The sequence below is a fragment of the Hemiscyllium ocellatum genome, chromosome 9, assembly GCF_020745735.1.
Source record: "Hemiscyllium ocellatum isolate sHemOce1 chromosome 9, sHemOce1.pat.X.cur, whole genome shotgun sequence".
Taxonomy (NCBI): Eukaryota; Metazoa; Chordata; class Chondrichthyes; order Orectolobiformes; family Hemiscylliidae; genus Hemiscyllium; species Hemiscyllium ocellatum.
In genome coordinates, this window is record NC_083409.1 from 86,109,574 (window position 1) to 86,122,154 (window position 12,581).

The 12,581-nt window shown below is 38.0% G+C and overlaps 1 protein-coding gene across 3 annotated transcripts in view; it reads right to left on the reverse strand.

The window, feature by feature from the left end:
* Positions 1 to 760: 760 nt before the first annotated feature.
* The window catches only part of LOC132819141 (MOB kinase activator 3B-like), a 46,638-nt gene continuing 34,817 nt past the window's right edge, over positions 761 to 12,581 (reverse strand). Inside the window, exons 4-5 of one of the 3 annotated variants that reach the window (XR_009645046.1) lie at positions 3,402 to 4,264; positions 761 to 1,697 (exon numbers count right to left, since the gene is read on the reverse strand). Coding sequence is in view for 1 of the 3 variants with exons in the window: in XM_060830539.1 (XP_060686522.1) it covers positions 4,235 to 4,264 (30 nt within the window). In the remaining 2 variants the exon portion in view is untranslated. The other 2 variants (XR_009645045.1, XM_060830539.1) reach the window with 2 other exon arrangements.

Here is a 12,581-nt window from a genome sequence, read left to right on the forward strand (position 1 = left end):
AATGGGGTGATCTTAAAGAAGCATACAATTATGAAGGGAATAGATAAGATAGAAGTAGGGAGGTTGTTTCCACTTGCGAGTGAAACTAGAACTGGGGGCATAGCCTCAAAATAAGGGGGAACAGATTTAGGACAGAGTTGAGGAGCAATGTCTTCACCTAAACGATTGCGAATCTGTGGAATTCCTTGCCCAGTGAAGCAGTTGAGGCTACCTTGTTGTATGTTTTTAATGCAAAGAGAGATCGATTTTTGAACAGTAAAGTAATTAAGAGTTGTGGTGCGCGGGCAGGTAAGTGGAGCAGAGTCCACGAAAAGATCAACCATGGTCTTATTGAATGGCAGAGTAGGCACCAAGGGTCGGATAGCCTACTCTTGCTCCTATTTCTTTTGTTTTTAGGACACAATCAGCCTTACCCTAACCCCGTATTTGGAAAAGCAAAACTAACCATATTTTGTGCTCTTGATTGAAATCCAACTACCTCTGATGGAAGTGTGCATGTATATAAGGAAAATATCAGGCTTGGACATGAAATCTACCATTCCTGAGAAACCTATTTGCACTCAGTATTGAGGCTTGCATTTACAAATTGAGTGAATTATTAGTTGCAATGATAATTCTTCAAAGAAATGAAAAACTAGGGTAAGGGCAAAACTGGTAATTGAAAGTAACTTTAAACAGTACAAACTTTGACACAGTAAGTCCACCTTAACAGCATTGAACTTTAAGCAAGAATTTAAATCATCCAATTACCACAGTTAAAAAAATTACAAAGCATTCATTCATATACATCTATAAAACAATGAATAAGAAATAACGTATACACTTTTAAGAATACAATTTTTCTGAGTTCCCATCAAGTCCTTAGATAAATGGATTTACTTTAGGACTAATTTCATCTTAGTCATCAGCTGTGACACACAATGAATAAGACAATATAACAAAGTGGGAGTCTTCCTTCAATGATGTACACCTGCAACTGATGTATGGTTCATGGCTCTCGAATCAAACTCAAAACTATAAAATCTTATTGACTGGCAATCTAAACTGTACTTCAGTGAAGTACTCCACAATGTTTATTGGAATGTGATTGATACATGTTGACAATTATTCCCAGTTGCTTTTCAAAATGAAAATATTTCATTATTGTGACATGTTATTCCCATAAAACTGTTTTGATGGATATCCTAAGATAGTCACTGCTATCTACATCCTATACAAAATCTTATATTGTTATTATTGTGAATGTCCCTGCCAATACCACATCAATCTTCAGTCACAAAAGGATCCACAGAAGACAGTGAAGCTTGGCATACTCGAGAAATGAGAAGCCCTATCTCCACATTGCCAAATCTGGTCTCCTCAGTAATTTTGAAGAGGAGGCTGTATAAATGTTCTGTTAGCATGGCTCAGTTATATTACCCTAATGGAAGAATTGAAGGAATGTTTCCTTGATAAATGTGCAGTGTCTGCAATGAGACATCAAACCAAGGCTCCATCCAGTTGTTCAAACAGGCATGAAAGATTATCTTGCATGATATGAAAACATATAATGAGGTTCTCCCCTTATCGTGGGGAATGTCTGTTCCTCTGTGACTGGTAAAGTTGATCTTCAGTTTTGTTGTGAAGATTCATTCTTTGCAATGATAAACTGTTTTGACAAAGTATGTCTTCTTCAAGTCACAGAAGTGACATTATATCTGTGTTATAAAAAAAAGGTTTTCAATATTTGAGCAACAAAATATTAGGATAGATATTCCTGGATTTGTCCCCAATCAAACTAAATCATTTAATTCAGGGATAATAAAAGCATCAAGCCAGTTGGAGCACAGTGCTGTAAATAAATTTGTATTACTTATTTCTCTTCAGGCTAAACAACAGTATTTTCAGTAATTTGTGTGGATTCATTTTCAACGAACAGTGCGTTATATGTTGTGCAGAAGCTTAATTACAAACAACATCACTTATTCAGCAGTTAGCCAGTGGTTACTGGGTTGGTCCCTAAGATGAAAGTTGAGTTTAGAAAAATTAAGAGGCGATTTCATTAAATCATATAAAATTCTAAAGGGTCAACATTGAGAGGTTGAGGGGAGAATCTGAGATTAAGAGATATTCCTGTACTCAAGACAGTTGTGAAAATTTGGAATTTTGGATGTATTGTTGAGTGTGTTTAAGGTGATAGATTTTTGTACCATCAGGAAAAGGGCTGTGATGAGTGAGCAGGAAAGTGAAGTTGAGGCAGAAAGTCTGCCATGACCAAATTGAATTGTGAAGGAGGCTCAAGGGGCAATATAGACTTCTGCTCCCATTTCTTATATTCTTACCCATTCAACCGACTGTATAGAAAATAACTCCAACAGATTTATCATTTTGATTAAATGTTATTCTCAGAGAGCTGACATTCTTCACATATTTTAGTATAAGTCACAGTAAAATATTCCAAGGTTAAAACAAAATGCAGTTGGCATTTATTTTCTGTAAAATACTGGAATCTATTGGTTGACATTTATCTAAAGGCATGACTGTGACACATTCATTGCCATTTTTTGTATACAAGGGCCTACAGCTATTTTGAATTTTAAACAAAACCTAGTAAGTGTGGTACATTTAAAACAAAGGCTCAAAAGTAACTTGCATCCAATTCAAAAGTTGAGTAAATTTCATACGAGGAGAAAACGAGGACTGCAGATACTGGATATCAGAGTCGAAAAGTGTGGTGCTGGAAAACCACAGCGGGTCAGACAGCATCCCGGAGCAGGAGAATCAACGTTTTGGGCCGAAACATCAATTCTCCTGTCTGACCTGCTGTGCTTTTCCAGCACCACACATTTCAACTAAGTTTCATACGAGGTGACTTCAAGCAGTTATTTGACAGATTTTGAAAGTGCAAAAGCTGGCATGTTACTCTGATCTGACAGTGTGAGACTAAATTGCCTCAATTTTAAATTGTGTAAAAGAACATTAATTATTCAATAAAAGCAAACATTTTATTCCTGTCAAATCTCATTTCTGTATTCTCAGAGTCAGCTTTTGACATGGGAGAAAGTGAGCACTGCCGACACTGGAGATCAGAGTCGAGAGTGTGGTGCTGGAAAAGCATAGCAGGTCAGGCAGCATCCGAGGCATAAGAGAATCAACGTTTTGGGCATAAGCCCTTCAGCTCTTGATGTATCACAGATGAATAATTTTTCTTCTTGATATAATAATGTACAACTTCTGTATCCAAGTTTCTGCCATGTTACTGTTCTGGTAAAAATTTAAAAGTCTGCAGTATCATCCTTGGACTCCTAGTAATTCTGCTGCATTAGACTGTTCACTGTATGGGAGACAAGAATTAATTTATAAACTAAAAATGAGGATATTTTGAATCATTACACTGAGTAAAAACTAATCTATCCTTTTACCACAGATGGTGTAGGGCTGCTGGTATTTTATGCCCAGTGCTCACAGGACACAGATCAGATCCTGGATGATCCAGAGCTGGAATGGTATTGGTTGATCTTGATAGCATATCCCTAATCCCCTTGTGTCATGGCAGGATGGAATACACTTGAACCTCAATAGTTTTGCACATGTCTGAAAACTTTTGGTTTGCAGTCAATATAATTTCTGATTCCTGGCAGCCGATGCTAAAGCAGTATATTTTTGCTCTGTGGTATCGAAGTGCTCCAGGAGGTACTCTGATGAAATGTACATCCATTGCCAATGTGACATCAGAAATATGAGGAGTGGATGGTGGCGGCCACTTAGTCTTTAAATATATTGTCATAGGAATCCTCAATTAAGTCAAAAACATTTTATAAACCAAGTAATTTAGGAACAAACAGTCGTGATGAAGTGACAAGGATCTGTTGGCCTGTGTCAGTGTTCAACCAGGTCATAGAGTCATAGAGATGTACAGCATGGAAACTTTTGTTTGGGAATCTAAATACATTTGTGGAGAGCTGAACTGTTTTCAATTGATTGGACTGCATCAGATTTGAGAACAAAAAGGGAGGATGTGAGTGATAGCCATCTAAATGCAGTATGTATTCCATCACCATCAATCCATTCCCATGAAGTATTTTTAGGAATTCTTAACTTATGCTTTTAATGATTTCCCATGAGAAATCTTCACAAGGATTCAGATTGTAGCATTTAACTTCCTGGTAATCTTCTGTTCAAGGCAGTAAATGGCTCAATTTTTAGGTTTTATGTCACTGGAGAGACTTGCTGCAATGCCTCTCTCAAGCTGGAATCAATGGCAAATTTTCTCTGTCATCACTTTCTGTCAGGGAGAAAAAGAACAGAAAAAAAACTTATTAAAAAGGAGATTTTGCAGTTCAGGCGCATTTTTTGAGTACATTCAATTACCGGAACAGCCAGGCAATTGGGGAATTCTGCGCTGCATCAGACACAATGAACGTCACAGCACCACCAACAGTAGCTTTCATCTTTTACAGTGTCCCAAGGCACTCAACATAATCAACAACAATATGATTACACTGCTACCGCTTTAGGTAATTCAATTGAAAAGGTTAAAAGGATGTACCTGAAAACTCAAACTATTAAAAATAAAGGCACGGTTCTCCATTTTGAGTCAGAACCACAATATTGGTGCATATGGAGTTCCTGACCTACTGGTTTGCCAGCAACAGTACAAGATCAGTCTGTGCAGCAAATTTGTGCTCTGTCCACTTCCATACTTGCCCCATTCTGGAACATAAGTTTTGCCCCAGAGACTTCTAGTAACATTTTTCAATGTGTGTATGCTGGTTGTATTTTGGCATTCCAATACATTTATACTATATTAGCTTTTGCAAAATATTTTCAGTTTAATAGGCTCAAATTAAAAGTGAAAAGAATTTCAAACGTATTAAGTACAATTATTATATAAATGATAACTTACACCCAAACCAGACAGGAATCTTCCATTAAGTTGCATAAAATAGTTGTTGCAACTACATTTGCGATTAATTGTTTAGCTTCTTTTGTTATGAAGTTGTCAAACGATCCTCTAAATGCTTAATTAACTATGAAATGCACTGGCACATCCTGTGATTGTGAATGCTTAATGCAAGGTTGGTGCAGGTTAATGCAATCCCTTTTTGCTTTTGTCTGTTGTCTACTGGTACTCGAGACCTTCTACAACTAGCAGACACCACAGAAACCAGACAGCATAGTCAACATGGACAATAAATTTATTCTTTAATTTACAAAGTTTCTTCTTTATGATATTGTTTTCAATTAGTTGTGCAACTTTGTCCACCACTTTTTAATGACTGTCTTTATTGCTTTATTTTCAAGGGATTCATTGATCGAGTCACTTTGCCACTTACTTTTCATTATCAATAATCAATAAAACCTTGCACACATTAATGACCTCGATTGGGATTTTGCATTCTATTTTTTATCCTAATAGTTAGCACTTAAACTATGCAGCTCTTCCCTTTCATTACCAGTTAAAGAAAATCTAACAACATACATTTTTGAGTACAAAACAAGCTACTGTTAAATGATGGCAATAGATATTATTACTAATTACTAGATGGTTCAACTTGCACCATTGGGCCATATGTCTGGGCCATAGTCATTGACTCAAAATCAAACTTTTCCATTGGCCCCAACAAAGCAAATTTAATAATGTTATTACTACTGAAAGGACTTTCAATAAATGAAGACAAACCTGAAGAACACCCAAGAATGGATAATAGGAGTGGTAATTCAGTGGTAATAGGAGAGCCACATTCAGTAATAAACTTTGAGTGTCTAAACATAGATAGTGTTGCAGTATTTATGCTACACATTATAAATAGAATACTTAACAAAACATGGACTCAGAATTCAGAAAGAAGGCCAACACCTGCAGTACTACTATATAATCATTCATAATCATGCCAATACAACCCTCCCATGCTCCAGTTCAATTTACTGGTAATAAATTACAGCTTTTCCAATTAGAACTATTGTTGCACCACAATATTTTCCTACCTACAAGGGTTTTCCTGGAACTCTTCCATTGGCCTTTGTCTATGTCAATTTTTTTTAATATCACTTAGTTTAAGGGCACTGGTAGCTTGAATAACAACTTCGAAGTCAGCCTTTAATTAGTTTTCTTACTTAAACCAAATCACATTTCTTGGCATGTCTAAAATTATATTGTTATATAAGTGTAGGAATACTATACCTTTAAGAGAGAGAGGAAACTGGCAAGGACTGAAAGCACAGAGTGTGCTGAACAATTTAAAAATGTAACATTTGATGACACAAACAGCTGTTCTGTGTTGCCTTGGTACAAAAACAAAATTCAAATTCAGCCATTTTAAATATGCCTCAGATACCAAACTCCAAACAAATTTGAATTTAATGTTTTGATGACATCAAACCAATGGAATGATCTGATGTTTTGGAGTATAAAACCAGATGTTCTGAACAGTTAGGGAGAAGCAAAGAGCTGCCAAGCACCAACAACTGCCAGCAAAATAGCTCTCTGAAAGGTACCTGTCGTAAGAAATTTGTGCAGCAGAAGACTGAAGTCGACTTAGAGAAATCTACAGATAAAGTTCGACATCCGAAGTTGACAACTGGGTTTGAAACTGATTTGCTGTAAATTTAAGATGGACTTTATCAGACCAGTATTGTAGAGTGAGAGGTAAAAGATAGGTTCAAGAGAAAGGAGTTGTAAAAAGCTGTTGTTTAATATTCTCTGTTAGAATTAAAGAATAAAATTGTTAATTTTTACTTTAAATAGTGACCTCTGGGATGGTTCTTTGCCTCTCAAAAGTTAATAGATTATAGCTTCTTTGTGTCAGGTTTAAATTAGTAGAGGGGTTTACCCAGTGTTGTTACAGTTTGTGGGCTCGTTGCCAGGATTTGAACAGTTTGGGTCTCGGATTCGTGATTTGAACAGGTTTAGACAGATCCAGCCTGAGATTTGGACAGATATGAATAGATTTGAGGTAGGAAAAAAAGCCAAGTATTAAACACTTACTGGTTAGTATCCTAGATCTTTAAATAAAACATAGGTGAGACAATTAGTTTAATTTCAGTTACTTGTGGTTGGATAAATTAAAAAAGTGAGAGAAATGGCTCTTAAAATTGTTAAAGAGGTTCTGGGGTTTGAAGATGATTCCCAAGTTTGCCAAGAAAGTTTAGAAGGAAAGGAAATTACCATACCCTTAGAATTAGCAAAAAGGTTACAATTGGGATTAACCAAGGACAAAAGTAAAGCTGAAATTATACGGGAATTACTCAAACACTTAGAGATGTCAGAGAAACAGATGAGTGCAGTAGAATTAGAAAAACTAAACTGCAATTGAGGAAATAGAAGATAAACAAAGAGAGAATGAGAGAGGGAGGAAAGAGAGAGAGTGAGGTTCTTTGCTGAGCAAAAAGAGAGAATTTGAACTTGAGAAGTTGTGACTTAGTCAGCAAAGTCAACATGATGGAGATTAAAAGAGAAAGCAGTAATATATACAAATATGTCAAAACTCTTCCACATTTTGAGGGGAAAGATGTCAAAGCCTTCTTTATTTCATTTGAAAAATTGGCTAGGCAGTTGGGGTTGTCTGAGGATTTATGAGTAATGATAGTTCAGACTAAACTGGTAGGCAGAGATGGTGAGGTATTTGCCGCACTGTCAGATGAGGAGTCAAGAGATTATGAAGAGGTCAAACAGGCTATTTTAAGAGCTTATGAATTGGTACCAGAAGCATATAGGCAGCGGTTCAGAAACACAAGGAGGAACCAGGTCAGATTTACGTTGAGTTCAAAAGAATTAAACACAGTCATTTTGATTGATGGGGTGCAGGCCTTAAAGATAGCTAAGACCCAGGAGGTTCTAACAGAGATTATTCTGCTGGAGAGTTTAAAAACTCATTTCCAGAGATGGTAAGAATTCACATGGATGAACAGAAAATTCAGGAAGTGAAAAGGGCAACAGAGTTAGCAGATGAATACATGTTGGTGCATAAGAGAAGCATCCAGCCAGAATTTCATCCTGTGAAGGGTTGAAGTTGGGAGGAGGGGAGATACTACACTACAAAACAAAGAGTAAAGAGCACTGGTGTTTACCACAGGATAAAAAAAAGAAGCCCAAGAGGGTGAGAAGGAGTTGAAAGGCCTCAGGTGTTTCCACTGTGGTAAAGTGGGACACACAAAGTCACAGTGCTGGTTGTTAAAGAAAGGCACTGTGGGAAAATATGCTGTAAAAGAAGCTAAGCCAGTGGCATTAGTGAATGTAGTAAAGGAAACCCCAAGAAGAGCAGAGGAGCTGCAGGAGAGTGCACGGCCTACACAAAGGCTGGATATGGAGTTAGTGCCTGATCTCTATGAAGACTTCACTTCTGTGGGTAAAGTTTACTCAGAAAGAACAGGGAGAGAAGGGAAAGAAGTTATAATTTTGAGAGATACAAGGTCTAACCAGTCTCTAATAGTAAGAGATTAGCAAATTTGTACTCTTCCTGATCTGTTACCCAAGAGTGTGGTAATTTGTGGGATAGATGGACAGAGATTTTGCATTCCCGTAAATAAGACCAGGTTGGAGTGCCTACTCAAGACTGGGGAAGTTATAGTGGGAGTGATTGACAGAGTGTCAGATCCAGGAATCCAGTTTGTTCTTGGGAATGACTTAACAGGGCCCAAGGTGGGGGTGACACCCCTTGTTGTGGAGAAGCCCAGGGAAGATCAAGAAACTGAGGAGTTAAAAGAATTTTTGGTATTTTCCCAGACTGTGTAGAAACAAGATCCCACTATCATAAGTCACAACACGAAGCAAAAACTAAAGAGAAAGATGAAAGAGTTGAGGTTCAGTTAGCAGACACCCAGTTTGACATAATGATGCAGGAAAAACCTGAACAGGCAGAGGGTCAGACAGAAGAGTTTAGTCCTGAAAAGCTAAGAGACTTGCAACAGAAAGACAAGATGATAAACGATATATATGTGGATGTGTACTTCGAAAAGGAGGCAGAGACTATTCATGAGGGTTATTGTCTGAAAGATAGAATCCTAAGACAGAAATGGAGACCACGGTAGGTTAGTGCACAGGAGAAATGGGCCGACGTGCACCAGATCATGTTGTTCGTATCATACAGGTAGGAAGTGTTATGGGTAGCATATGAACTACCTGTAGGAGGTCACCAAGTATTGTTCTTTGAGGAGAATGTTGGTAGATTTGAAGGAAAAGATGCAGGATTTGAGGGAACTATTAACAATATTACGTTACAGGCTATTACAAAAGGAAGAAGCAAATTCCTGCAGATGCTGGAATCTGTATTCCCTCCCATACTGTAGAGAATTTGGGGCAGCATGGTGGCTCAGTGGTTAGCACTGGTGCCTCACAGCACCAGGGACCTGGGTTTGATTCCCACATCTGGCGGACTGTCTATTTGGAGTTTGCACATTCGTCCCATGTCTGCGTAAGTTTCCTCCGGTTGCTCCGGTTCCCTCCCACAGTCCAAAGAGGTGCAGGTTAGGTGAATTGGCCATGCTAAATTACCCATAATATTAGCTGCATTAAGTCAGGGGTAAATATAAGGGTATGGGTCTGGGTGGGTTACTCTTCGAGGGTCGGTGTGGACTTGTTGGGCCGAAGGGCCAGTTTCCATACTGTAGGGAATCTAATCTAATCTGTACTGAAAACACAACGGGTCAGGCAGCATCCATGGAGAGAGAACAAGCTAATATTGAGTCTAGATGACTCTTCCTCACAGTCAACTTCAGTCAAAATGTTAACTTGCTCTCTCTCCATGGACGCTGTCCGATCCGCTATCATTTCCAGCATTTTTTGTTTACAGTAGCAGAAAGAGAAATTGGATTTTTGGCTGTTTGGTAGGAATAGGGTTGAAAGGATAGAAGAAGAGAAGGATGGGACTAAGATAGGACAAGACAGCAGGCAAGAGAGAAGCTATTGAAAGTTGTAAATAGGTTTAGGGAATGAAAAAAGTCTTTGAGGAGGTTTCACTGAGTTAGAGAAAGGAAAAGATGTGATACATGTTGTGTTATGCCACTCACCTAATATGTCAATATTTCAGAGACATACTCATGATACCATCACTGTTTTACAGCATGTGACCTGAGAGTACAAAGTTTTCAGACTCCTTCCTGATGTGGACCACATGACACATGAATAGAAGAATGTTACTCTTTGTAATTGTATAGCTTGTGAAGAATTATTTGTATATATTAATCAGCTGAAATAAAACATCTGTTGGATGCACCAGTACCACATACCCACACTTAGAATGTTTCAGGAGATAACGTGAAGTTTGTTGCACCAGGTGGAGATGTCCAGCTGGAGGAAAAATGTATCAGGACAAACTACAAAGTGGGTAATTTTAATCTCAGTGAAACGGCAATCTATTTACTCCTTCCACATTTCAGAGGCAAGGGTGGAAGAGACAGCAAGAGGAGCACAGCACTTTGCAGAAAGATTAGTTATATGGGGGGTGAGAATGAAAAAAAGGTTAGCATGTAATTTTTCCCAGTTGGCTCACCTGCTCACAGTGCCTTATCTCGGAGTCATGTTTCTGCCGGCTGGTTCAATGGGCAGAAATGACGGTGAGCTTGTCACAACAACTTAAAAGCCAAGCACTGGAGACCAACTGGTATTTTTCAGGCAACTTGTGAACAGGCCATCTGCCTGGAAACCGCAGACAACCCTGACACCAAAGTCCCAACCTGAAACAGGATGACCTACCGGTGGGTTAAGGTTGTTTGCAGTTGAGAAAAGAAGTAAGGTGTTGTCCTGCATTCCAGATTGTTCTTGTGATTGTTGAAACATTAGATAATATTTAGCAAAACAAATCGGCTGTTATTTGGATCAGATGAAATCATCCTTCCCGATCTTTACTGCTGTTAAAGATATTCCACTGTTGTGCACTATTCCAGAAGTCACTTGATGATAGTAAATATGCAGAATGGACAGCAGCCAATGCAGTAGTGGTATGGGATTAACATCTTTTGACAATGCACTGCATAATAATTCATGTAGGATCATCTTGTGTTGTGTTAGTGGCATTAAATCAATTTGTTTTAAAGAGGTTAACAATTGTATTAAAATTGTACACCAGGGAATGGGTTGACAATTTGTCCCAGGCAGACAGTGTGAAGCATTGGAATTCTTGTGGTGCTTTGTTAGAACACACTTTATACTGTGACATGATACAACCATATAATTGGATCAAGTGCTGCTAATTAATTTACATAGCTGCTCTGACCGGGCAGCCCCACAACTAAACCTTTATTAGTTTTGTGCAAACACACAGCACAGGATTTTCTGGAAGGTAGGAGTTCCCACTTGAGACTGAAAATGTAAATATATTACTATTACAGCAATGTAGTTGCAGGATGACAAAAATGGGTCCACAATATCGAGGAGTACGCAACATTCAACAAGAATAGGTGAATGGGGTAGCACTTCTCATGAAGAATGGCATTGGTGTGATAATTACAGATGACCTTGGTTCAGAAGATCAGGATGTACAAACAGTTTGAGTGGAGATGAAGTATAGGGGAAAGAAGTCACTACTGTGAGTGATCTATTAGCCTCCTAACAGTAACAGATAGTTTATGACAAAGAATACAAGAAGAAATACTGAACTGATATGATAAAGAAATGGTAATAATCTGCACATAGACTGGAACAAACAGGTTGGCTGCAATGGCTATGATGAATTTATAGAATGGCTTCAAGATAATTTCTTCAAGTGGCACATTCTTGAACCAACCATGGATGCACCAGTACCACATACCCTCATTTAGAATGTTTCAGGAGATAAGTTGCACCAGGTGGAGATATCCAGCTGGAGGAAAAATGTATCAGGAAAAACTACAAAGTGGGTAATTTTAGTCTCAGTGAAACAGCAATCTATTTACTCCTTCCACATTTTAGAGGCAAGGGTGGAAGAGACAGCAAGAGGAGGACAGCACTTTGCAGAAAGATGTTGGACGTGGTACTGCATTGTGTACTGTGACTGGACTAATTCAAGACCTCACAGTAAAGATACCCCTCAGTAGCAGTGACCATAATTTGATTGAATTTTATATCTAGTCCAAAAGGGAGATGATTGTGTCTTCGAAGAGTATTTTAAACTAAAGCAAGGGTGACTATGTGGGCATGAAAACTAAAATATGAACTAGCATACTCGACTAAGGGATAGATCAACAAAGATGCAATGGCAGGCATTCAGAATCCTCTAAATAAATATGTACCTACTTTAAAGGAAGGTTTCACAGGAGGACCCACCATTTATGATTAACTAAAGTTAGGGAAATAGCATGCAATAGCAGAAAAGGTAAATGGCAGGTCAGATAATTGATCAGAATATAAAGAATGGTAGAGGTTAAATCAGGCTAATAAAAACAATACGAGAGAAAGCTAGCTACAAATGTAAGAATAGATGGCAAGAGTTCTATAGGTATTCAAAAGGAAAAGAGAAAGTTGGACTTCTAGTGAGTAGAAATGGGGAGTTAATAGTAAGTAATAAAGAAAAGGCAGAACAAATATTTTGCATTGTCTTCATTGCAGAGGATACAAAAAACATTCCAGTAACAACTGTAAATCAAGAAGTCATAGAGTCATAGAGATGTACAGCATGGAAACAGAC